Source organism: Morone saxatilis, unplaced genomic scaffold, assembly GCF_004916995.1.
Source record: "Morone saxatilis isolate NCDOM2014 unplaced genomic scaffold, NCSU_SB_2.0 Contig21, whole genome shotgun sequence".
Taxonomy (NCBI): Eukaryota; Metazoa; Chordata; class Actinopteri; family Moronidae; genus Morone; species Morone saxatilis.
Window position 1 is genome coordinate 13,787,474 of NW_023339774.1, and position 26,288 is coordinate 13,813,761.

The window sequence follows — 26,288 nt, forward strand, 5'->3', positions numbered from 1 at the left end:
AGCTAATAAAGAGGTGCACATATATCAGGAAATTACACACTAACAACAACAGCAAATGCCTATTGTTTGTGTGTGAGATGCAGGATATGAGCCGGATTCGGCACAGCGGTGGAGTTCAGAGGTGAGCTAGTCGCAGAAGAGAGAGTTCTCAAAATGTGTCAGATAGGTAGTGATTGCTGTTGTGACTGAGGTGTGAAGACTACTTCTCCACTGGGGCACCAGAGGAGAGAAGAGTCCAACCCGAGGCAGGGTTGAAGTGTCAGGACAGGGTAGAGCGGTGGACAGATTACCACAGAGAAGGGAGGGTCAGCAAAGCAGGAGCTGAGCATGAGACTGTAGGGTTGAATCATGATCTGGCGATATGGGAGTGCTGTGCCCTTGGTAGCCTTGTAGGCTAACAACAGTGTTTTGAACTGTATGTGAGCAGCCACTGGGTGCCAGTGCAACGCAGATGGGAGGGGGTTATTTTGAAGAATTTATGGAGACTGAAGACAAGCAGGGCTGCAGCATTCTGGGTAAGCTGAAAGGGTGTCAGAGTGGATGCACAAAGAACAGGAAGGAGGAAGTAAATACTTCTGCTTGAAGTATAGAGGGTGAGAATGCCTTTCTGGCTTGACAAATGAAACATTTTTTTTAGCAATGTCAATCTCTTCCAGTTAAAGACATCTTATAGGAGTAGCCTGCACCAAATCTTTGCTTTTGACATGTGACTGAAAGTAGGAAAAAGAAACAAAACTAAAAGTTTGAAATACTGCAAAAAGATACTTGCAAAGCTTGTCTCCTTGGTTTGTTCACACATTGAAAAAAAAGAAAAGCAATCTACGAGGCTAAAAAAAATGGGGAAAAAAACCTTGTTCCACCAAGGGTTTTTGAAATATACCAGTGCACAGCTTTAAGTGGATAATACCAGTTATGGTCATGTGTTGTGCACTCATCAGTGCATCAGTGATCTCCTCCCAGTCTTCTCCTTCCACCAACACAAGAGAGCTAGAAAACAACCAACAGAAAATTTGACATCCAGCATGACACAGCTTGTTTGTAATTTCTATGGCTGCCATGCTGTTTGGATTCAGCCCTAACTGGGATAATTACCCAGCGTTTGAAAGAGAAGCGTGCAACAAAAGGCAGCACAGACAAGAGAAAAAGAGCCTTGTTCAAAACAGTTGTTTCTACCAAAAAATATACACAGTATGCAAAGAGGTTCTGTTCACAGTCAAACTGAAAAGAGAGCCTAGAATGTAAGTTTGAATCCAAAGTTATTAGGGATGTAACAATACAATCAACTCACAATTCGATATAATTGACGTTATCATTTTCTTGTAGACATCTATCTCTCGAGATTTCTGCCCGTATCTGAACCCCAACACCATAGAGGTGAACTGAATTTTGTTTGTTTCTTTCCAAAAACAATATCTGGGTTACGCTAGATGCAGCAATCCCCATAACCTGCTGTGGATATCTTTTGGTGGACTGAAAAAATAGTGCCTATGAAAAAGTGTGCTGTACTTTTTTTTCCTGTTTGGTAATTTAGGTTCAATTTAGGTGAACTGACTCTAATAATGAAAGGAAGAGGGAGGAAATTTCAAATGTAAGACATTTACATTCATTTATTACATTCATTATTATAATCTCTGAATTAAACATTTAATGTGTGTGTATCACATTATTAATGAATCCAACCGGCTCTCTTCTGGTCGTTTCCCTACTATTGCTTTTAAAGTGTTGCCACACTTGCCCTTGAGAGCCATCCACCAATTTGTTGGACTGCACAATCAAAGATTTATGAGAGCTGGGGTGTGTAGCCGATCCAATTGCATGTAATATGCTTAATAGCTGTAATATCTGTTATTTGAATAAACGCTTGGTGCGAGTGGGGCCTGTCGGATGAGTCATAACAAAGATAAAGCACCCAGTGTCACCCAGGGCACAGGCCTCAGATGATGGATTAAATAGTTATTAAAGGACAGCATCCGAAAACAGGCTAATTCGTTGTGTAATAAAACAATCAGAGATGTTTACCTTGAGACTTGTGTTGCAATCTCTTATTATAGCTGCAGCCACAGCTCAGTTGATGAATGATTCCACTGAGAGGAGGAGATCTGGTGACTTTTCGTGGCCAATATTGATTAGGCTTGGGAGGCGATGCTGTCAATGAAACAGCCTCTGATGGAGAGTACACTGTGGAGTCTGTTTGTGTACATAGGTGATTGTGTGCATGGGCATTTGTGTTGCTTCACAGTAGAAAATTGACTGATTGTCTACCACTAATAAGTAGCAGGATGCCGCCCAGCCAATCGAAATCGATGGCCATTAATGGGGTGCCTGTCAGATATGTAGTATGTTTTACATAGAACCTAATTTTACCAGAGAAGTTAGAAAACCAAATATACAGGATACAGTAGTAGTAGTAGTAGTAGGATGATATGAAAAGTGTTACAAGTGTTTCTTGTTGTACAATATTACATTACTCATTGTTTTTGTCACTCTCTCTCCCCTTTAGACACACACGCACAAAGCACTCAACCACACTTTTATTCCCCTGGGTTGTGCAGACAATTGAAATACAAAAGTGTGCATTGACATTTTTTTGTACCTTGATATCTCTGTTGGTCTGCTTTACGAAATTGTGGAAATGAACTCTGGTGGCTGGGAGCATTATTATAGAGTTGAAGCTTGGTAATTCAGAGTGAGGGGCACACAGGCCAGCTAGTTGTGAGATGATTAGAGCCATTGCTTTTCTACTTTTTATTATTCTACTTTCTCGCTTTCTCTAAACCCCTGTGTGTCTATCCATCCTAACAAACTTCTGTTTCTCTCTGTCTCCCTCTTTCTCTTATTCACTTGTACACAGACAGTGTTACGAGGAGCCCTAACCAGCAGTTAAAACTCTGTTCCTGACAGACTCTCATGTCATCACCCTGAAAGCAGAGCAGCACTTTAGAGAATTTGATAGAGGACAACAGAGTACAGCAAGAAGTTATCTGTCCTTACTTGGCACAACAATCAAGAGTCAGAGCAGTCTGACCAGCTTCTATTCTGACAAAAAAAACTACTGCCAACAGGCAGTCAAAAGACAAACAAAATCATTTATTTTCTGTTCTTTTGATAAAGACAATAGAATAAGCTGGCTCTATAAATTGTGATTGTAGATCTTTGCCCACTGAAACAGGAAAACAGGAACTGCTCTAAACTTCGATATGAGGCCTTGTGTGGGTGTTTATCTTTTGTGCATACAGTGTGTGCATTCATCACTAAAGCCAACATCCTTCATCTTTTAAAAGCAGGACCACCTTTATCAAGGTCTGGTGTATTTTCTACCATCTTGTTACATGAAAGATACACAAAGGACATTTAAGAGTCTCATCAAAACTTTTCCTCAGAGCTATCGTCTCGTATTTGATCGGCAGTAATGGGCCAAGATTGCGAGGCAGCCTTTGTATTCTTTTATTTTACAGTGTAATTACAGAGTGATATGACTGACATGGGGGCGTGACTAAATCTTATTATGTTATCTGGTATTCTGTCTGTCAATGTGACATGACTAGCTGAAATAGAGGTGTTTTTTTTGCAGTCCCATCTTAAAAGGCAGGCTCTGGAAATCACATCACAGACGGGGTAATTAACTGCTTTATGGTATGGCCTTGCAAAGGTGAGTGTGGGCGAATACTCAATGTAGCAAACTTCTTACAGTTGAATAAAACTAAAATTGGCTCGGAGCTGCCATCTATTTACGAATTGATATTTATGAATAATTTATGAATGGTAAATTTACAGCATAAGGCAACAATCTTGGGGAAAGCAAGGCAGAGTGATGGGGAGAGAAGAATGAGGAAGGGGAAGAGTTAAGACAGATAGCAGTCCAGAGGGGATACAAAAATACAAGTGCTGCCACCCTGCACTTCACTGCTGCAGCAGTAGTTCATTAATCAATACTAAAAACATCTAGCCACTAATTCAGGATTTAGCCTTGGTCCACAAATTACTCCATGCTGGTTTTCCTTAAGTGAAAGTGGGAGGCAGCTGAAGCCATTTTGGAGTACTGGCATTGTTAGCTGCCCTCCTGTGAGGCAACTCCATCACATTCTGAGGCTGAGGGTTTCTGTGCTTTATGCTGCATATTCTCATTTTTCACCCTCCAGTCTACTATTGATTCGCTGGCTGCTGCACATACCAGTGATTTTATCAGTCTAGCACGAGTGCACAACCGCATCACCAGCTTAGCTAATTAAATACACAAAATCTTTGTCCTTGTCTCCGGGTGCTCTCAAAGTATAATTTATGTGAAATAGAAATTTAGAACTTCGTAAGGTGAAGGCTTCAGAGAGTGGCTTCAGAGTGATTTGTACAAACACATGCACGGGATAAATTGAGTAGGCTGTCACATTTTCTGGGTAATTGCAAAGTCTCTAAGTGGAAAGGCTGCCTAATCAATAAAAAATACACTTTCATTTTAATGATGAATTAGCCCTTTAGTTGAACAAGACTATGTGAAACTACTTCAGGACCACAGGTGGCAAACGCTGACACAAATAAAACCGAAACAGCAATGGTTTAGGAAACACTTTAGAACACACCTCTGGTCTCAGGAGTAATAGTTGTAAAGTTGCCCTGTGTACAGAACCCGCCGCTATAATTGCCTTTAAGAATGAAGTCATGGAAGGAACTACATGGACAAAGGGGTATTTCTGATTTTACCAACTTTTACCTTATAATATGACGGTCTTTTTCTATAGAAAGTTAAGATCGGGATCTGACAGTCTACTTACACAAGATAAAAGCAGGATTCTTGCCTCATGTTGTTATCAAAATGTCTAGAAATTTCTGTAAGGGTGCAAAACAACATACATTTCTAATGATTATGATATTAATTCAGGTATGTGTAAAATCCCAATAACACACTTTGTCCAGCCAGGGAGGAAAGTAAGTAGCAAAATGCTTGGAAATCACATGCCTATCCCCTATTATGGCAAAGAGAACACACTTAAGTCTTAATGTCGGTTAACTGTTTTAAAAATACTGTATCACATTTTGTGATAAATGCACTCAGATAAGTATATCGTAGTAAATTTCCATTATCAGGATAATCAAGAATCTGGATAATAGTGAATGTTAGGAAACTCATATAGGACTATATGAGTTTCCTGATTAATTTCTAAATTGCCACAAAGGGGGAGCCTACATCTTTTCTGGCATTCCAAAATTCTAAACTTGTCGCCATGGCTGAACACTCAGTTTGCCCATTGTATTTCCCACAAAATAAAGTTAAACCAGGTGTGTGTAAATACTCCAAACTAAAGAATATCAGGGAGATGAGGTGCACATGGTGTCCTATCAGCGATGCCATTAAAATAGTTGTTTTTTTTTCACAAAAGGTAAGGTAAAGTGATTTCTTTTAGTGTCATTTTAAGAGTTTTAAGCCTATTTTGATATTTATTAGGCAAAAGGGTTAACACAGGGTGGTAATTGTTTGACCTGGCCAAGATCCATCATGGATTGATACCATGTCATTTGATATTATATAAAGATGTGAACTGTTCTGTGAGCTGCAAATGCCTTGCATACGTTTACTCTCCTGCATGGTTTAACTACACCTGTGAGCAATGTCTGACTACTCCCTCGCAGTCCAGTATGCTAAAGAAGAAGCCTCATTTGGTGCACCACTGCTATCTTTTTTTGCCTCTTTTGCATTTCTCTCACACTTACTCTTTCCTCGTGTCTCGCTCTCTAACTTTTGCTCAGCTTTGCTCTTTTGATTTAGCCTTTTCTCTTTCCATTTATTTTTCTATTCATTTTCCTTCTCAACCCTTATCACTGCCTCTACCGGTCCACCTCTCTCTCCCTCTCTCTCTCTCTCACGGTCTCTCCAGGTAGTCAGCTATAAGCCTCTCTGACATTAGCTGATATTAGGCTAGGGTCTATTAGGTCCTGCCTTGCCATGTGAGTTATTGAGTGTGGCTGCAGTGTGGCTGCACGCTCATATACGCATGTGCGCTGACTCACACCGGCAAACACAAACCCACATAAAGGTAAACACAAATCCACTCAAATGTCTGAGCACACACGCAAAGCCTCCACAATCTCCCAAACTTGCTCACCTTATGTCTACTAACTCACATAGATGGAGAAATCACTGAGGCTTTAAGTCCCTCCTCTTACACATGCATCTTCTTTGCTAAATTCCCTCTGCTAAGGCGTCAATTTGTAAAAAAAGAGCCAAACTTTCCAGTTGAAGGGAGGACACATTTTTTGTAACACCAAGCCTGTAACTTAATCTATCAAAAATACATTTGGCAGATGCTTTTGTCCAAAACACCATACACATGAGGTACATTCCAACCCACAGTAGATCAAGGAGAAGCCTCAACACTACACACAAATTTTGGCATCCAAGGAGATCAAGACTTTAATCAGTAAGTGTTGGGCACATTGCATATGTAAACAAATAAAATTGACAAGTCTCTTTGGTGTAAATGTAGAAGGGATAAAAACATACCAAATGGGAATGAAAATAACTTATTAAAGCAATTTTGTATTCACTTTAAGTTAGTTATAAAGTTAGACACTAGCAAACTTCTTTGTGGAAGCTAATTGGGATCAAATAAATAATAAAGTAGCATTAAAACTCACAAGAGCCAGATTAAAAAATAAATAAATAGTATATATAGAATAGTAATAACAGATGCTGACATAACCTGACCTTTAGACCTCATTTACATATGGTATAAAACATACAGTCTGTATCTGGATACTGTATGTTACTGTGACTGGACAATGACATCTGATGAAGCTCATGAAGCTTTGCATTTACATTTTGGTCTTAATAAGCTTTCTTGTGATGTAGGTGTACAGGCTCTACTTTGCCAAGGAACAAGTTGTGCTTTATCTGATGCTGGGTGGAGATAATGGGAAGATGCTATCTAGAATGTGGCCAAACTGTAGAGATTGCATTTATACCTGGCTAAAATCCAACTACCTCCAGATGCAGTCTGGTCCGTCAAGTAATATTCGTATTGCAATTTGTTCTCTGAACATTTACGGCTGAATTAACAGCCGTATCCTTCCAGTATGCAGGGTCTTAGTATGGGTCAGTCTATAAAAAATGTCTTTCAAATGCCATGACCCCAGTTCATAACGTAAGCTTTCTGTAAAAACGTATATACCTTTAAGCTCAAGCATAGGTAATACTGATTATAGCATTAGGGGTTAGCTACAGAAAACTCCTGAAATACTTAAGTAGTATTAGTGAACTGACATCCATGCATAAAAGTGCTGGAGTGGCTCTTTAAAATATACCCACTATGAGTAGCAAATATACTGTCCCAATTTTTTGTGCTACAGCCTGGGGTAGCTGTCATTTTTTTGTGTTAACAAGCCAGACACATTAGATAGCCATATACGATCTATGCAAAACCAACTAAATGTGTACATACACTACAGACAGTCTGTGTATGGCATGTAGTGACAGGAATTAACCTAACATAAGCAGTATTATTCTGTTATTTGTCTTTGCAAAGTATTTATTTGAACAGTGCTACCCGGAAACGCACATAAGTCAGCGCAAGTTCACAAATCTGCCCTACATACCCACACACACACACACACATGCAGGAAAAACTACAACTCTAAATTCAATATTGGGAGCTTAAAAAAATGAAGCAGCAAGCAAACAACTTATTTTAAAAAGGAGAATTATGAAGCTTCTCATCAACCTTGAGCAGCTTAACCCTTCACCTCAACTGTCTGGCTCACTGTCTCATGACTACTCATTATGTGGGAAGAAATTGCCTTATAATGTTTGTTGACTAAACTATCCAGTAGAAGGTATACTGTGGGTGCACCAAGGAGATAATTACTGAAAATTACAGAGGAACATGGAAATGTGGCTGTGTTTATGTCTGTGAGCCTTGTGGGCTGCCAGATTCACAAATTATTCATGTTGTGGTGTCGTCTTAGTTTGAGAGGTGAGCGGCGATGAGGAGTTAGTGCAGCGTGCCTATCAAATGCGGTTTTGTCTCTTTTTCTTCCTTACTGTATCTTTTCCTTTTTGTGAAAAGAGCCTTTCGGCATCAGAGCGTCAAGGGTGGCAGCATCACCTTTACAAAGCAGGTGAAACTTCTTTTTCTTCTCTTTCTCAACCACTGCTCCTCATTTGTCACAACCCAAACTTCTGACAGTCATTCACTACGGTACATTCTTGCTGTGCAACTGTTTGGAGGGAATGGAAACACTCAGGACAGAGTGCCTGTGTATCAAAAACTGAACACATGAGCTTGATTCAAACATGATTTATTCCCCAGGGTGCTGTGTGCGATAAAATATTTACCCTGGGTGACCTCATTCAATTTTGGCAGCTTTTAAATGTACAGAAGACAAACGTGCTTGTCATATAATAGGAAATAATAAATATTATTAGAGCCTGTTTCTAATTATGGCATTAAGGCAAATTGTTATATAATTGTGTTAGAAAGGATATAATTATACTTATTATCAATTGTCTAACAGCTGGTCAATATGTCGAATATCCAGTAAATCAAAATCAGTCAATAAATTAATTTGTGTACGTTGGGTTCAGGTGGGTTTTCCAAGGGGACTAATTCAGATTGGGTCCGAAGACCTCAAGTGCAGTTTAATTTGTCATTTTTGCAAATTTGCCTGATCTGAGGAGAAATCAGCCTTTTGTATTTGTGCCTCCACAACATGGTGCAAATTGTCTAGTACTACTCAGTGCAACAGAATGTCACTGTACTGTATGTGTGTGCTGTATGTGTCTGGTTATTTGTCTTTTCAATGAATGACAATCACTGAAAGCTGCCTGTTTGCTATTTTCCTTCGGTTTTAATTTACATACCCATATAGTGCATGACATATGTGTGTACATTACGTGTATATGTCAGATTTATGTGGTGATTCATGTGACAGGGCCAAAAATGTTAATGTAATGTACTATTCAGGACTGATGGATGGCCATTATCACTGCCCCAACATGCTTTACACATCCACATCCTCTACTCCCACCTATTGTAATCTGGTTTGTGAGTGTGTGTGTTTGTGTGTGTGTATTCACATTTCTCCATGAGTGGCAATATGTTATTACAATACATATAAGATTTCAAAGGATGGGAAGTAAGCGGCTTTTCTTTACTCTGATTTGAAAATTGGATAGAGAACCCGGTTTGCATTTAAACATCTGAATGATATAAAGTGCTGTCAAAAAAATAAAAAATAAATGATAGCTTGTAATTAGCCTGCACCCGTTGTCAGCTCACTGAAAGAAATTTTTTAAATGAAAACAAGATAACTACATTTACATTGTACATCTGTTGGTAATGGATTCTATTTTCATATCTTATACATAGCAACAGTACATTGTAATGGAATTGTTCTCAGCCGTAACGTTCACATTAACACGTGTAACTTTATCACACAAATGCATGCTTGCGTGACATTATATTATTCTATAATTTCATGACAGCAATTTGGTCTACTTCGAGAGGCTGAGATCAATTTAAAACAAAATGTAAGCAAAGCAGTCACTACCTGCGATGCTGTGACTCAAATCATATAATTTATCTCATTCAGCTAATATTTCACTTTGAGCTATTGATGCCATGAAATGGGATTGGTGTGAGGGAGAGAGAGGGAATCAGTAGACAGCGGAAGTGAAAAAAAAGGGGCATGGGGCTTGCATCTGCATAACAAAGACAGTATCAAGTAACGTGGAGAAAATGAGGAGAATAAAAAACTGTAACGTGTCGCTATAAATATAGAGATAGTATGTACTGAGTATGAAGTAGAATCTTATGGGAGCAAGTCATTCACAAGACAAAGCTATTGTTCTTTTGACAAAAGACGCAGAGGATTTGATAAGCGAAATGAGCACTTTGGTGAGATGACATGCAGTAATACACATGTTTAATTAGAGGCACAGGGAGTCAAGTATTTTCTCCTGTGAGCTTGGCTTGTCTGGTTAGACGTGGAAGAATGAACAGCTCTGGGAAAAAGTGACTATCAAAATGTTAAATGAAATAAATTGGTGGACAACAAACTAAGATTTTTTTTAAATTGGTGCTAAATTCAATCATGGCTTCAGAGAGTAGCTTCTTTCTCTCTTTTTTCCTTTCCTTGCCTGCCCTCTCCAATAACTGCTGAACTGTGTACTGTATAGGTTGGTTTCATAAATGCTTTTTGCGCTTCGTTTCAGACGCACTCTGCATCTAGAGACACATGTGTTATTTATCCAAAGAGGCACATCAGCCTGGAAGTGCACTTTGCCTGTCATCTGCGTGTAATCAGTGAGGTGTGCCTCTAACTGCGGGGAACATGATAAGTGCAGCTGAGAATGCACTTTGCAATTAGCATGGAAATTTTTCTAGCTTCCAGAAGCAGGTGCAAATTGAACAGGTGTAATAAAATGAATGGTTGAGGTGGGGAAGAGAAATGCTGAAATCTCACAGCAGACAAACAGTAAGTGCAGCACAAAACAATATTTGCAAGGTTGCAGCACTGATGTACTTTCTTAGAATAACCACAATACGTGACCAATGTATAAAGCCAGACAATGGGTGGAAAGAGAGCTGTTGCTGAGTGGTCATTAAACGTCAAGTTGGTGTTCAGTGAGAGGAAATAGTGCCCTTTTGATAAGATATTTATTGAGTGCATTTGACTGCAGTTACCTTGAGACTATAGAGAAACTCCATCTTCTACAAATCTTTCTATAAAGCTTATTACCCCCATTACAATTTTATGAGAAGTCTAACAGACAAACAAATACATTTTCTTAGGCAGAGCTGAATTGTGGCCAAAGTAAATGTTTTCTAACCTTGTTACTGAGTTAATGAGTATTTCTTTTGCAGTATCACAGAAATCTAATGTATTTTCTTAGACTTGTGGTCAAGGACAAATCCAACCGCTGGACTGCATCTTTTGAGTTGTGGCATACAATGTATGTCTGTCCCAGAGGAAAGGACAACAGCTTCTGGTTAGTAATCAGAATTATTTATCATTTCCTCCAAGTGCATGTTTTGAATTGGTAATCTTAGAGCAGAAGAAAAAGGAAGTTGGCAAAGTGTGGTCCAAAGAGATGCTGTATTCTGTTCTGGGTCTAGACTGAGACCTTGCTATTTGGTTCTAGTTGGAAGGAATTGAAACAATCCCTAAAATGCTGGAAATGGAAAAGTTAATGCACTTGTGACTTTTTCTTTTACCTCCGTTTTTATGGGAAACTTCTTAAGCAAAAGTATTGGAAACAGCAGGAGCCAAAATATGTCTGTGAATAAGCAGTTCAATGAAATGAACTGATTTTGGATCTTTTCTCCCAAGCGTGCCATCTATGTACTTTCCCCCCCACACAAAGATCTTTCATTTGACTTGTCTAGTGTGTCTCAGGGCTACCAAGTTGTTTGACTAGTTTAAACCTGTCGTGTGTATAACCCCATTGGAACCCCGGCTTGAGTCCAAATCCCTTTACTAGCCATAGTTTGATGTAACCCAGTGTGCAGAGCTGGAGTCGGGAGGCAGGAGACCCACTGTGCTCTCCACTGCTTGAGGGCAAATGGATCAAGACTGTCTGCTTCCCCTGTTTTAAAAATCCTCAAACTGTGTCTTTGTTTTATCTGTCAAACTGTGTCATGTTTGGTGTATTAAAGAGTAGTCCCCAACTGGTTTAGCTGTGGGAACATGAGGCCCTTAGTCCAAATAAGGCTGTAGATGTGTCAGTCATTCCAATAGATTTGAATAGATCGATTTTAAGCCCCATTTAGCTCATAGTTCTTTAGGTGATCGAAGTCAGTAATCCCCATCTAAACACTATAGTTCTTTATTTTCAGTCATAATGCGAAAGTGTCCCAAATTATGACTTGCGGTTCTCTTAGTACACACTCAGGCAAAGCCAATTCAAACAGGTAAAGCAATGTAACTTGTACCACCCGGTGCTGTGTCCTCTGTTAAATTGTTTAAATCCACCAAAGCATGAAAAACTCATTTGTACCAGCATTCCCTTCTTAGGCAAATAATGTTTTATTCTATGAGAATGATCTGTTTATCTGCCATCTTTTTAAAAATAAGTTTAGTCAATACCAGCAGCAGCCAGACACTTTCTACTTGTCTGGGTTGTTTAGGCATGCATCCCAGAGGTGTCTTCAAGGACAGATGCAGACACAATTGTGCACTAGTGGTATTCAATCTGAAATAAATTTCAACTTAATGTCATTTAGAACTCTTGATTAAGTAGTTCATTATTAAGGCCGAAGTAAAATACTGACTACTTTAAGGAATTAGATGAAATTACAGCCCTTGACTAATACTGTACATTTCTGAGAATGATATTCACAAAAGCAGCCTTCCAGTGGCTTCAAAGACTGATCTTACTTGCATTAAATTTTCTGTGGCTCCTTTGAATAAAAAATTTGGACTTCTTATAATGGAAGTAATTGTGCATCACTGTAGAAAACACGTACCACTGGCCTTTCTAGGAGATCTCTATAGTATTTAATTTGATTACACCAAAAAACACATTCAAATAAATCCCAAATGATTTAATGATCACTATCACAAATATATAATAATAATAATAATACATTTTATTTATAATGCCCTTTTCATCAGAGGATCACAAAGTGCACAGGTTGAAACAAAAAGCAGTTTAAAAAAAAATAAATATAAGAAAACAGGAAAAGGAGAAAAGAATAAAAAAAATCAAAAAACATCTAAGAAGGGACCAAAACTTTGCTAATAAAGAAATGTCTTAAGATCCTGTAAAATTATGAACAAGAAAATCAGTTAACTTGGTTCTGTTTCCATTTATTGTTTTATCCAGTGTACCCCTGTATTGCTGCACAAATCCTGATTCACAACAACATACGTTACAAAGGCCTGACCCTAAAAACCTAGGCAGACAGATCATGTGGCTGTGTTTAGCCAAGCACAACTATTGTGACCCAAAGGGCAGAGCAAATGAAAAGCATTTCATGGTTACTGTGTCAATGTATAGTATGTGTGCGTGTAGGTGTGTGTGTGTGTGTGTGTGTGTGTGAGTTATAGACCTACAGACAGAAAGCGATATATAGGCTGAGTGTGTTTTTCTGTGTGTACTGTATTTGCGCATAGATAGACCCTCATCATCTCTCTGTGATTACAGGAGCATTTCACCACAAACAGCATGTGACTTATCAGAGTGAGCCAGGTTTTCAGAGGGCTGACAGTTTAGGGAAAACTGCCATGGGATAAGTCTCAATCCTCTCTCAACCATCACTCTCTCGTCCCCTTCTCACACTCTCTCTCTCTCTCATGCACACACATACACATCTGTGCAAACACAGATGCAGCACCCAAACTCCGCTGAGATCTGAAGCTTTTTCTATCTCTCCTACAACCCAAAAATGATAAAAGACGACCGTTAGTCCCGATGATGTGTCTTCAGAGACACAGAAAAATGTAAACAGTTAAGGTGTGAAATGACAGGTCACAGGGGAAGATTGTTAGTGTGATCTACACCAGTGGAAGAAAATAATAAAATAATGCTTCTCAAAATAGAGACAAAAGACAAAAAGGTAATTTAAAAGGTAAGACAACATTCTTAATAAGATTAAAGAAAAAGGCAAGAACAATATACTGTATAGTTACTAATGTAGTGCATATTATTTCTGTATGTTATTCTGATAATGAGCATGCATCTGTGTAAGTGTAAATGTGTGTACTAGTTACCGGAAGGTCATTTGGAATATCTGTCCCAAGTTGACTTGCTGGCTTTTGTTGTTGAATCCGTGCAGCATCTCACCAAACAGGGTGTCATTGAAGTGGACGTCCTGCCTTGGGCATTTTGGTCCTTCACAGTTGTCTGACTGCAGGAGGCAGGAGCGTCCGTCCCCTGCCAGTTTATACTCCTGCACACACCTGAGGAGAAGGGAAAAGCTGTCAATATAATGTATAATATGTCATGTACAGCATGTGAACCTGTAAAAGAGCATTAGAAGATGGATTGTGGCATACATGTTACCTACACTAATAACACTGTCTGAACCCGTACATAGATTTTCCCATTTTACTACTTTAATCTACAAATTACTAATGCGGGACACAGACACTACCAAGCAATATTTTTTTCTGTGGCTTTCCTGCAATTAAGACCACTTACCACCAACCTACTGTATGGACACCACCCAGCCAGCAACACTAGTAGAATACATCTGCGCTGTGCAAAAGTATTTATGCAAGCTTGGTACTTTTTCTGGCTCTTATTTTGATAACTTGGGCCAAAATGTCTTTCACATTAGTGAAGCAGTCCACTTGCCATTGTCATTGTAGAGATTGTGGACACAAGCACTCTGCTGGAAACAGATTCCAATGGAGAGAATTCAGCAGTCCTTTCAATCACACACAATTATCATATCTCCTCCATTTATCTGCACAATCCTCCCTTACAGACGAGGTTGAGTATCTGCTGCTGTTGGCTGGCGCTTTGGTTTGGGCTCATGCAGTTGATCAGGTCTCAACGCCTCAGTGGGAAGGAGGACTATGCTGTTGTTGGCAACACTGTTCTGAAAATGCAGCAGACCTGGAGGAGCAGTGTGGCACGAAGGCAAAGCCAGTCTCCTTTGTATAAACCAACCAGAACCAAAAATGCCAACTATTACACTATGCAGAATTCTGTATTAATGCCATTTAATAATTTCACAGTCCAGTTTTAACAAGCAGCTAGCCATTGCACCCCCACACTGGATTTATCAATCCTAGAAAGAATCAATCATGGCTTGACCCACGCCACTGTGCAACGGCGATTGTAAGAGTCATTTGTATGTCACAGCTGGTGTGCACATTGATGGGATGAAAATATTTTTGATTGACAAAAACAAATTCATCCTCCCGAGGTGCCCTTATTGAAAAGCGAGTCCAAGTCAATTGTACTGATGGCATTCCAGAAAGTGGACATTGCTGCAAATTGCATTTTGATGTTGGCCTGTTCAGCCATAGTGTAAGGGAGGCTAATGTTCTGGGAAAAAAATTCCACACTGTGGACCTGACACATCTCAAGGAGAATTAGGATATCCTTCACCTGTCAGCCTGCTCTGTTCCCACTTGCCAGAATCTGAAAAGTTGTCAGGAGCTGCGTATGGACAAGTATTCATAGTTTCTTTGTGTCAGTCATTCCAGCACTGGGACCACAATGGCATATGAATTAAGCAACTTTCAACGTGGTACAGCATCTGCTACCAGATCAGTATCTCCAAATTGGCCAACCACATTATAAACTTCAGTCTTGAAGAAGAAATCTCCTCTGTCATGACAGCTGCCTCAGTTGTTTTTATTTTACTGAGTTTGCCCCTTTGTCATGGTCTCCAACAGGCCCATGCATTTCTTGGGAACTATCCAGACTTGCCATTTTCCATCCATCCACCAGGTTCCCCTCAGACTTTCCCACCAGTCCCAGTCATCTGGCTCCTATATCCACCTGCCAACCTGTTCTCAACTAACCCCCACAGTATATATACCATCCCATCTCCCCCTGCTCCTCTTTCCAGCGTATGAAACATGGAGCTTGAACCAGAATCTGCCTGAACCTTTTCCTTGTCCAATTCCTGTTAACATGTGCATTCCCAGTTACTTCTGTTAGGACTTGCGACCCATGCCAGTAAGCTTATGTACTATAATTTTTTCATTCAAATCACCGAATTGTTCTTGCCTGGTTTTCTGCATTTGGATCTTTTTCCTTGCTGCCTTGTACACACCTGCTTGACACCCGCCGAGATGACAGATGTTAGAAGAAAGTAGAAAGTGTGTTGCAGTAGCACTAACAACAAGCTGACAGTTGGCAAGTACGGAGAAGTTATCTGGTCCAAAATTTCTTCTGTTAAATACCACTGTAAAACATGACACAACAACAGCCTGAAGCTACTGATCCATCTCAGTGTATAAGGGGTAAAAGTGTTGATATGGTGGTGTGGAACACGATTTCTTTTTACTGGGAAGTTAGAATACCACAGTGTTACAGCATTGATTTCCAGCTGCATGGCCACAATATAACTTTTTTCAAATGAAAACTCCTTGGAGATTACTATGCCATGTGACACAATCTAGTTCTAGGAAAGATGCTCAAAAAGCTTCCACATACAGCTCAGTGGAACATGTGTGGGATGAGTAAAAAGGCATTCATAGATTGCTGAATAATGTGCATGAAGCAAAGTCAGCGTGGTTCAAGGTTCAGGTTTAATCCTTGACATTTTTGATTATCTGCATTGCAAAATTTAATCTTCTCTGCAGACAAACGGGGTACCCAGCAGATACACTGTAAGTGTGGATACTACTTGTATTTGTAATGTTTAAACTATGTAAAATGATTTATACAAGCTTGGAATTAGAGTTGGCCAGAAAATACTTCAGAACAGAAAAAAGTGTTCAGTATCTGAATAGGATAAAGATATGATATAGATGTGATTTGGTGATTATGAATAGCAATAGTTACTTCCTATTTACATATCTTATTTCCTTCATGTGAGTATTTGCCTGAGGATGTCTTGATTGAAATATCACTCATGAAGCTTATTCCATGAGAAAGCTGTATTTTCCAGCCTGCAGGCACCTTTAATTTTTCACTGTTAGTTATTCTCACCCGCAAAACATGAGCACGTTGCTGGAACTGGGGTCATCTTCAAGGGGCACAAGCTGCTGGAGACACAGCTGTTCACAGCCTCCATTGAAGCCATCCGTGCAGTCAATGCCCCTGGAGTAGTCATAGCAACCTGAGCCATCCTTCATTGGCCTCAGCCCCTCAGGACACTGCAAGAAAAGAGAGACAGAGAAAGAAGGAGAGGTGGTGGGAGGGAGATGTGGAGAGAGGGTGAGGAGGAAGGCATAAATTAGGGAGAGGGAAGAAGAGAGTAAGGCGCAGAGGTCAGCGTGTGCATTTTAATTAGGATCAGGAAGCTCTGAGGAGGCAAAGATAGTAATATGGGAAAGATGAGAGAGGAGAAGTGGGCAGTGGGATTTTGACTAAGGAGAGAGAGACTCAAAGAAGGAAGAATGAAAGATGGCAATTATCTCATTTGATAGGACACAGAGGACCTGGAGGTCTTTATGCAATAAAAAGGGAGCAGAAATATCAATTACATACTTACAACCTTGAAATGACATTGAGGGCATGAAGACTTATCAGTGTTTGTGAAGTCAGAGGTGAAGGTTGGGTTAATTAAAAATAATGTGCTGTCTGCCACCCAGCAGTAAGTTACTGATATCACAAGATTGTATCACAGGGAAACATTGTGATGTCTTAGAGTTTTAGTTGTATGTCGTTCAATTTTAGTTCAACTTTCAGTTTAGCTTTGCAACCTCCACACAAAAAATATCACTTTCACCTGAAAACACACACACACCACAAAGTCTGGACAGAAATCTGAAATGGAACACTCCAATAACTTCTGATTGGCTAATTTACAGTACAGCATTTCATTTAGGAAGTGTTTTTTTAATGAATTATATTTCCTCCAGCCTAAGAAAGGCTAATTAAACATGAATGCAACAACAGCAGATGCATTTTATAACAAAGCTGGACTCCATTAAAAATTACATTTTACTTACCATTAATAACTTGTAGACTTAATAGACTACTGTTCATGATTTGGGTTGCATTATCCATCTTGGATGTAAACAAAAGATTGTTACACAAACAAAACTAAGAGGTTGATGAACTTTTCTGCTGGCTCAGCTTATGTGTTACAGGCTAGCACAGTGCTGATGGAAGACATCATTGATGAGTATTGTCAAGTTCCATTAGTTAATCATTTTATATAATAAAAGATGTCTTTAATATTCTTGTAAGCAATTATATAATTAAATATTAACAAAATTAACAAACAACAATCTAAATGTCCCTTCAGTAGCCTAAGCTATTATCTTTCTTTTTCACTTATTATTATGTCTACCTCTTAACTTTATCTAACTATTTTTTCTTTAAGTAATGCTCCTCGATAAAGTTGACAGTGAATAATACTGTAAATAAATAAAAGTGTTTGTGGTAGATAGCACACTCAACCCATAAAAATATGATCAAGGATCTTTTATTGACACTGACAAGAGCAATGCATTTGACTCAGCATTTCATCAGGCTTGTGACTAAGTTTATGGTATTTTTTTTGTCATTTTGTCTTCAGTGTAACCTTACAGGTACAGTTTTAAATACAAATAATATAATATCTAAATATATAATGGGAGATACCATTTCGACCAGGAGAGGGGCAAAACCTTTAGCAGCGTTATTACCAATTTTTGTCAGTTCATTACCATCAAACTACTGCGTGTCAAAAAATTATAGCAGAAGATGTATTCAAGTGTTGATGTTGTTTTAGAAATAAGAAAACTGAAAGAAAACTGTGTAAAGAAAGGCAATATGCCACATACAGAAGCTTGTGCTTTTTAAGTGAATTTTTTAGTTTCACAGATTGGAAATGTGTCACGCTGTGACTGTCATGTTATATATTGTATCCTACTGAGTGGGGCATTAGATGCTGGAAAACAGCACTTATTTAGTATTCACTTGAATGGCAGAGATGGATGCACATACAGTAATTGATACTAGTTTATGACTAGTTTATAGTCATTATGGAAAATGCTAATCTTTGAATATTTGATGGCTTTGGCCTGCTGGGGATGGAATCCAACAATTAACACTCTCAGGCATCAGCCACAGACTAAAAATGTGTCGCTTTTAACAACCAACACATCAATTTTGTCGGAGCTGCAAGTGCAGCTGCAATTTTTGCGAGTACTGATGTAACCGTTTTGTTAGTTTTAAAATGAAGACTGTAAGATTTCACAGTTTGTGGAGCACTGTTCACCACTTTTCACTGGTGACTCATCAGTGATTCCTTATGTTCTGTGTGCTTGTGTGGGACTGATGGTGGGTGTGTGAGGCATGATGACATATAGTACAAAGTTGTCTGTAGGCGTTGGTGTATTTATGCTACATAGAAAAATAAAGTAGGCCTACTGTTGCTCAGAGTTAAGACTGTTAAACCAATGTGTTACCACCTTAATTATCTTTGTGGGGAACAATATGGAGGCGGTGTAAGAGTTGAAAGAGCTTTATAAGTGTTTCCCCTGCTGTCAGTGGTCAAATCTCTTCAGATATACCAGTTATATGTAAGCCTTTTGTTTGAAAACCTGACCGACTGACAAACACCATACCCAATTGCACTAGACTGAGTAAGAACATTAATTCTTCAGCATTTCCTTTCTCCCACATCTCCCACAGTCATTTATCACCATGGACCATACGGTTTATGGAATACACACTCTAAAGCAAATACTTATTCTGCTGCTGGCTTTATATTTACAAAAGTGTGAATATCTGCAGTTTATCTCATTACATTCCTCAACATTTTACTGTATGACTTAAGGTCAGTGATTAATAGTTTTATTAGTACAACACATGTCATTGACACAACCGAAAGGCTGATGAAAAACAAAATGTTTTCTTCTTTTACTGACTGTGCCAGAAGGTAAAAACATGTAACAATTTTGAGTGAAAATTGTTTTTCATGCCCTTCAGCACTGTTTTGAATGTACAGATTAAACAGTGCTAAAACTCTCTTCGAACAATAGAATCCAACTAAGTGATCTTGAATGTCAATACATCTTGGTCTGCAAGGTCCCTGAGATCAGCAGTAAACAAATTAAGATTTTCCTTTGTAATAAACGTTGGGTCACAAAAGCAATTAAAGGCCTCATTTGGTGGGTTTTAATAAAGGCTATGCAATGGAGGACAGGAAAATTAGGAGGGAAATCAACTCAGGAATAAAACGAATAAAACGATCAAACACATACAAAGAGAGAATTTAGCCATAGCTCAAACAATGTGAGAGATGTTTAGAAAAGCATTAAAAAGTATTACTGAGGCCAGGAAAAGAAACATAGGGACTTTAGCCTTAATTTCTTTAGTTGGAATAAACATTTATCTGTTTCATTCAACACTTTTAAAGCTACAGGAGTTGTCATTAATTTGTAATGTTTTAAATACTGTGAAAAGGCTTTTCTGCCAGATAAACTGTAGGAAGAGCTCTGTTGCTGGGTACTTGGGAACTTGTATAGAGCATGCTTTCTTGTGCTTTTTCCATTTTTTTTGTTAACATCTCATGAGCAATAAAATCTCAGACTGGAAAGCACACCACTACTAAATGTGAAACCTCCAAAGTCTTGCGTGCACTGGGAGCGGCAGCCGCTCTCCAGTTAGCAAGGCTTTTTGCAAAACTCATCAAGCACAAGTTTTAATGCAGCCAAGAAACAAACTGGAGAGAGAAGAGGGAGATAAGCTGAGGATGCCACCATCAAATTATGTGTTTCGACATTTAGAAGGCCCTTACATCATGCCAGGCTTAAATTTATAGACTTATCTGCATTTAATTTTCACCTCCAAGAAGCTTTCATCTCTAATTTATACACTAACAATTACAAAAGCAATCATGGAAATAGATATATGCTGTTTGATGTCTTGAGTTTGACGTTCAACAGAATGATTTACAATCCACTAATAGGAATCAAAAGTTATTTTCTTCAAATTATAAGATTAATTACTGATAATTAGCCCTCTCATAATTGCAAATCATCATGTTTAAGATCACTATCTTGTGAAACTCATGAATGACTGCAGTTTTCACACAAAAGGTACAATTGAATCCTGAAATAAGGTCAGATCAACTCTCTCTGTGCTGTAGACATGTTCTAATTTTACAAATCAAATTCAGCAATGGCACTTTTGATCGCTGTCAAACACTAAAAAAAGGTAAGGTGTGCTATAAACGTTATGCATTGTTCACACGTGTCTTCTGGACAAAGTCCCATATGTTCAACATTCAATAGAAAAGCTGTCCGGTAACAAATCCATTTACTATATCTCATGAATGTAATGCTTGCTTCCTCACCAGAACAAGATTGGAGCCATTTATCACACTGAGGCAGAGCTGTGGGAATAGGTGTCTGTAATTCAGAATTGTCATGCAGGACTCCATTAGCCATTAGCACTGCCCACAAGCTACTTGCTTTATCTGCTTGGACAACTCTCCAAAGACACAAGGGCTGGAGGAGGAGGTTTATATATAAGCAAAAAATGCTTTCAGTCATGAATGCTTCTGTAGTGATTCTGCAATGGGAGCACAATGAGAATAGGCCATGATGCAGCCTTATAGCCTAACACTTGTTCAAGAAACACAGCAACTTTATTGACTGAGATGTTGTTATATAATTACTAGCTTGGCAGCTGATATATATTTATATATATATTTATATAATTCTGGCAATTACTTATTATTGAATATATTAAATATTTAAGAGAAGCGACAAAAAGGGAGCATTACCCACAAGTGATGTGTGTTTGTGTTCAATAAAGTATAATTAATATCTTCAGCTCTTATGACAACACTAAACACTAAAAACACTAAAAAGATTAAATTTGATGGATTGGATGTTTACATATTATCTTTTCTCTCTTTTACACCTGTATATCTGTTTTATCCCTAAGTGAAGGCATATGACAGCAGCATAAAAAACTATGTAGAGTTGACTATGTATGTCTTCTCTGGGGGCGATTACAAATGAGAATTTTATGATGCCATTAAAGAACCAGAGTGATGGCATTCCACTCCTTTATATACTTGGGGGATTAAAAATACAAGATAAGCAGGTTTCAAGAAATCAAAGACAAATGACAAAAACGTAAGTATGCATGATAACTGCACATACATCTCCCTACACATTATATAATTCACATAGATCACCCCTACAAATTAAAGTTCACACATTCTAAATGACTGCTATTCATTTTCCTAATTAGCCATTAGCGTCCTCAGCTTTAATCAGGAACTGAGCACAATCTATTGAGAACTCCATCTCTTAATGATCTTGTCAAAATTAAGATGCCAGATGTTCATGCGATCACACATTTGAGAGAAATACGAGATAATAAGAAAAGTGTGAACAGTTGGTGATCAAGGATTTATACATAGAATTTATATATATAGCCCCACTGCGACCTTTGGCAATAGCAACAGTAAGTATAGAGAAAACATGGATTATAAGGAAACAACATGAGGAAGATGTTTGCTGAGTCTTTCACAAAACAACACGCATACAAAAAAAGTATTTGAAACAGTACAGCTCTAAATCACACTGACAGGTGTGGTAAAAAATCAAATACTCTAAAAGCATATTTGACAGTCTAATTTGGTTTAGAGGTGGCAGAGATGCATGCCCTGCAGCTCCACTGCTGCTCAAATGGGTTAAATTAGGCACAACAGTTTTATTGCTGCAAGAGCAAAAAAACTTGCGAGGGTGCAAAACAGTCCCCGGTGAGAAATAAGAAGTCTCAACCCAGCTGTTTGTTCCTCATATTCATGTGGATTCATACTTAATCTTCACAGTTACCTCTTAGTTATTGGGAATGGTGTTGCCCCAAGGCAAAAAATAGGCTTTATTTAAGATAGATTTGGCTTGTCATTTTGGATTTTGATCCTCTTATTTTATTTTTTTTTGCAAATGCTTTACATATGCAGACATACATGGATAAAAACATGCCGCCTTGTTCTATCTCACACAGGCTTCACTCTCTAACAGGATGATTTCATCTTAAGCACTCATCTTCACATCTCTGCACAGTGAAAATCTGCATTTATATGCACAGCAAATCAGGAGTCCATTCTACACAATGGAAACTGACTGTATTTAAAGGCCACGTTGTCTCTATTTCTCCTCCACCTGACAATACAACAGATGAATGTGAGAGTGAAGGATAGCTTTATCCTGTGACTCCATCAGACTCTGCTGCTCTCAGCTCAGCTTGATTGCCAAAGGCACTTAAGAGCTGCTGTTATTTGCTTTCTTAGATGATGAAGGCCATAGAAACATTGTCTGTTAATGATGAGTTCTGGTTGTAGAGAAAAATATTAACTCTGTTAATGGACACGCATTCAGTTTCTGTTGTGTAGTCAAAGCTAACATTTTGAGTAAAAGTGGTTGGTTTTGATTAAATCATTTTGATTCATAAAATATACACATTTTATGGATTTTCTGAAATGAGCCCCTGAGGGAGAGCTATAGAGACTGACACACCTCCTTTCAGGTTTCACTGAAGGTTAACAGGTGACCAATAAATATTTTCTACAACTCATCATATCTCAATCTTGCCACAAAGAATAACAGATAGTATCTGTATTTCATGTCAAAAACCAGCCCACCTTTATTTATTAACTTACTAGAAGAGAGAGGAAATTGGAATACTAATCTTTCTCTGGGTATCTTACCTGTTATTTCTTAATGCATTTAACGTTTGCTTGCATTTGGAACTTAGCCACATTGAGTTGAATGAAACTGATTACAATTCAAAAACCTCAAATTCAAATAATATTTAAATATATTGAACTCACCATGAGCGCGAGTGTCCCCTTGAATGAGTAGAATCTGATGCATTTATGACATAAAACTAAAACACTGCTTCAGTTGTTCACTGATGGTCTGGATTTTCAACTATTCTGCCTTGGATAATCAGTGATGTGCAGATTAGATAATATCAGTATACTGAAACAATATGCATTAGTTATACTGTTATGCTGCAAATACTAATATTTCCCCCTGAAGGCCTTACTGAACTGTATTCCATTGTACACAGACCTAAACTCTCCCTTTGGCTGCAGCAGCTTTATTTGGATTTCTGTGATACACTGAACGACACACTTGATCCGGCATTTAACCAACAGTGCGATACTGTAAGGATAAAAGAATTATTACAATTTGCTTTAAACCATAAAGCATTAAAATGCAGTGGTAATGAGGTAAACGGAGCTGTGCAGCGGAGCAGGGGGAGTCATGATGCTCAGTTGTCAGGAACACAGGACTGTGGGGACGTACAGTGGATGGTGGGAATAGGGGATGAGGGTTTGCACAAAACTTTTGTTTGGTGGAGTTGCCATTTTTCCTCCCTGCTGACTCTTTATGCAAACCAGAGGCAACCAAGCAGAAATCTGGCTCCACACTGACAACTCATCATTTAATTCCTGACTTTTGGAGTACGCCACACATTTTAATAAACTCCTGCATACTGGGACAGTATACAAGCATCTTAAAATGAGACTGGAGCCAACAGTATCTGTCTTCTCTAAACTGTTATAAACAACTGGTGTTTGACGGGCCAAAATTTAACTTTTGGATAGAGGTTGAAGTTAAAAAATACATCTTTGTCAACCCTGCATCCAAACGTTACCAGAGATGTCCCAAAAGGGACATCAACCGATGAAAGATGTCCCACTAATATCGTACCATCTGCTCAGCCTCTGAGTACTTCCATTAGGAAGACAGATACAGTAGCGGGATATAACAACGTGCCATAAAGAAAAACATTACACCATTTCCTAAAAGCACAGAAACCACAGTATGCTGCAGTTGTCAAACTTAAACTTTAAAAATGGCATGCTACCAGAAAAATCCATGTTTACAGAGTTTTGAACTTCACAGAGCAGCCCCGGGAGAGTTCACCGGGTGCATCAGTAATACCCCTTTCTCACACAAACACAGTGGATGACACGGCACATTGACCACAGGTTCTATGAGAATTTGACCATTCATTCCACACCACTGGCTAAATGCTAGATTGTTGCTGTTCACACAACCCACATCTGCCCAGTGAAGCTCCCTACACTTCTCTGCTATTGTGTCGCAACATAATTAAAAGAGGCCTCTGAATTTCAATTTTTCTAATTATTGCATTTAACATGGCAGACAGTGCAGACAATCTGGTCTAACTTCATAAGATTTCTTGTCTTTTTCTATCATATGAAATGTTGGTACAACTTAAAAGTCCAGTGTGTAATATTTATGAGGATCTATGGGCAGAAATTAAATATAAAATTCCTAAGTATGTTTTCATTAGTGTGTAATTACCTGAAAATAGGGCTCATTGTGTTTTTGTTACCTTTGAATAAGCTGTTTTTATCTACAGACGAGTCCGCACTATTGAAAAGCCTTGTTTCTATGGTAGCCCAGAAGAGACTAACTAAGCACTGACGCTAGATAGGGCCATTCACATTTTTTGCGAATTTCACAGCCATCGTAGTTTCTCCTACATGCTTGGAAGGCAAGCAGTCTTTAGTTGGTTGCAATCTACAACTTTACCACTAGAATACATTCCACTAAATCCTGCACACTGGTCCTTTAAACTCCAGTTTCAAGCATCTTTTTGATGAAGAGAGATTTGTGGAAGAAAGATTTACCAAAAGAGTAATAACTAATGCTGCAGGATGCTGGGTTAGTTGAGATACACATTATGTTCCTGAAATGTCTGGTGTTTGAATCTGTCCAGAGAGTTTTCTAGTATATTCTTCTGCAACATAAGGAAAATGTATTGTGCATTATCTATCAACCTTACAATCTACAGTAAGGCTCTGCTTGGAAAAAACTGCCATTACCTCTGATCATGTCAAAGCACACATTTAAAAAGTCAGGTCAAATAACTTTTCCTTTTAACATGTTTCAAAAGAATTATTACAAGTGAAAGTAATAAAACTAATTAAATCACTTAAATTCACTAAAAAGATTTTGAAAGGTTATAGTCTGACATTTGAACACTTGTAATTGGTCATTTATTTACTATGTATGCAACACGCATGTTTAAATTTTGTTTATTTGTGCTTTTATAATTGATTAGGGGTCAACCGATATGTTTTTATAGTTTCTTTTATATTTTATTTGTAATTAATCAGACGATAAATATTTGGAACCACTAAGAATTTGCAGTAAAAACGAAAATCCTAGTGTAAAAAGTTTGAATAACAGTGCTTTAATGTGTCGAATATTGACCCTATACTTTTTTTTACAGATCACAATCTTAGTGAGAGTTCCTGTTTATATAATATATGCAAACTTCCTATCTAAACATATTATACCCTTTCTTCTTTAAGCTATTTCAGTCACAGTTATTTGCACTGAAACATTTCCAGTAACAACTATCCATTTCATACAGTGGAAAAAAAGTATGTGCGATCATGCAGGCTGTAATGTTAACAGCAAAACAACGTAAAGTTTTACCGAGCACATTGTACACTGTAATGTATAACATGAGCAACTGGTGTTTGATGAGCCAAATGATGAAAAAGGAAGCGCTGGCACAAAAACATTACTTGTCTAAAATCGCTAACCTGCACGTACAACAGCTGTTGTTATAAGCTGAGGTTAGTGAGCACAAGAATAAACCACCTGTCATCCTCTCTGGCTCTGCAGCAGCAGGAAGGGAACACAAAAATGGAATAAGCAATGTCTCC

At 38.4% G+C, this 26,288-nt stretch overlaps 1 protein-coding gene across 1 annotated transcript in view; it reads right to left on the reverse strand.

The window, feature by feature from the left end:
- LOC118332891 (astrotactin-2-like) overlaps positions 1–26,288 on the reverse strand; it is a 252,036-nt gene that overhangs the window by 78,911 nt on the left and 146,837 nt on the right. The window contains exons 11-12 of the mRNA XM_035668325.1: positions 16,604–16,770; positions 13,702–13,890 (exon numbers count right to left, since the gene is read on the reverse strand). Of these exons, the coding sequence (XP_035524218.1) occupies positions 13,702–13,890; positions 16,604–16,770 (356 nt within the window). The remainder of the gene's footprint in view (positions 1–13,701; positions 13,891–16,603; positions 16,771–26,288) is intronic.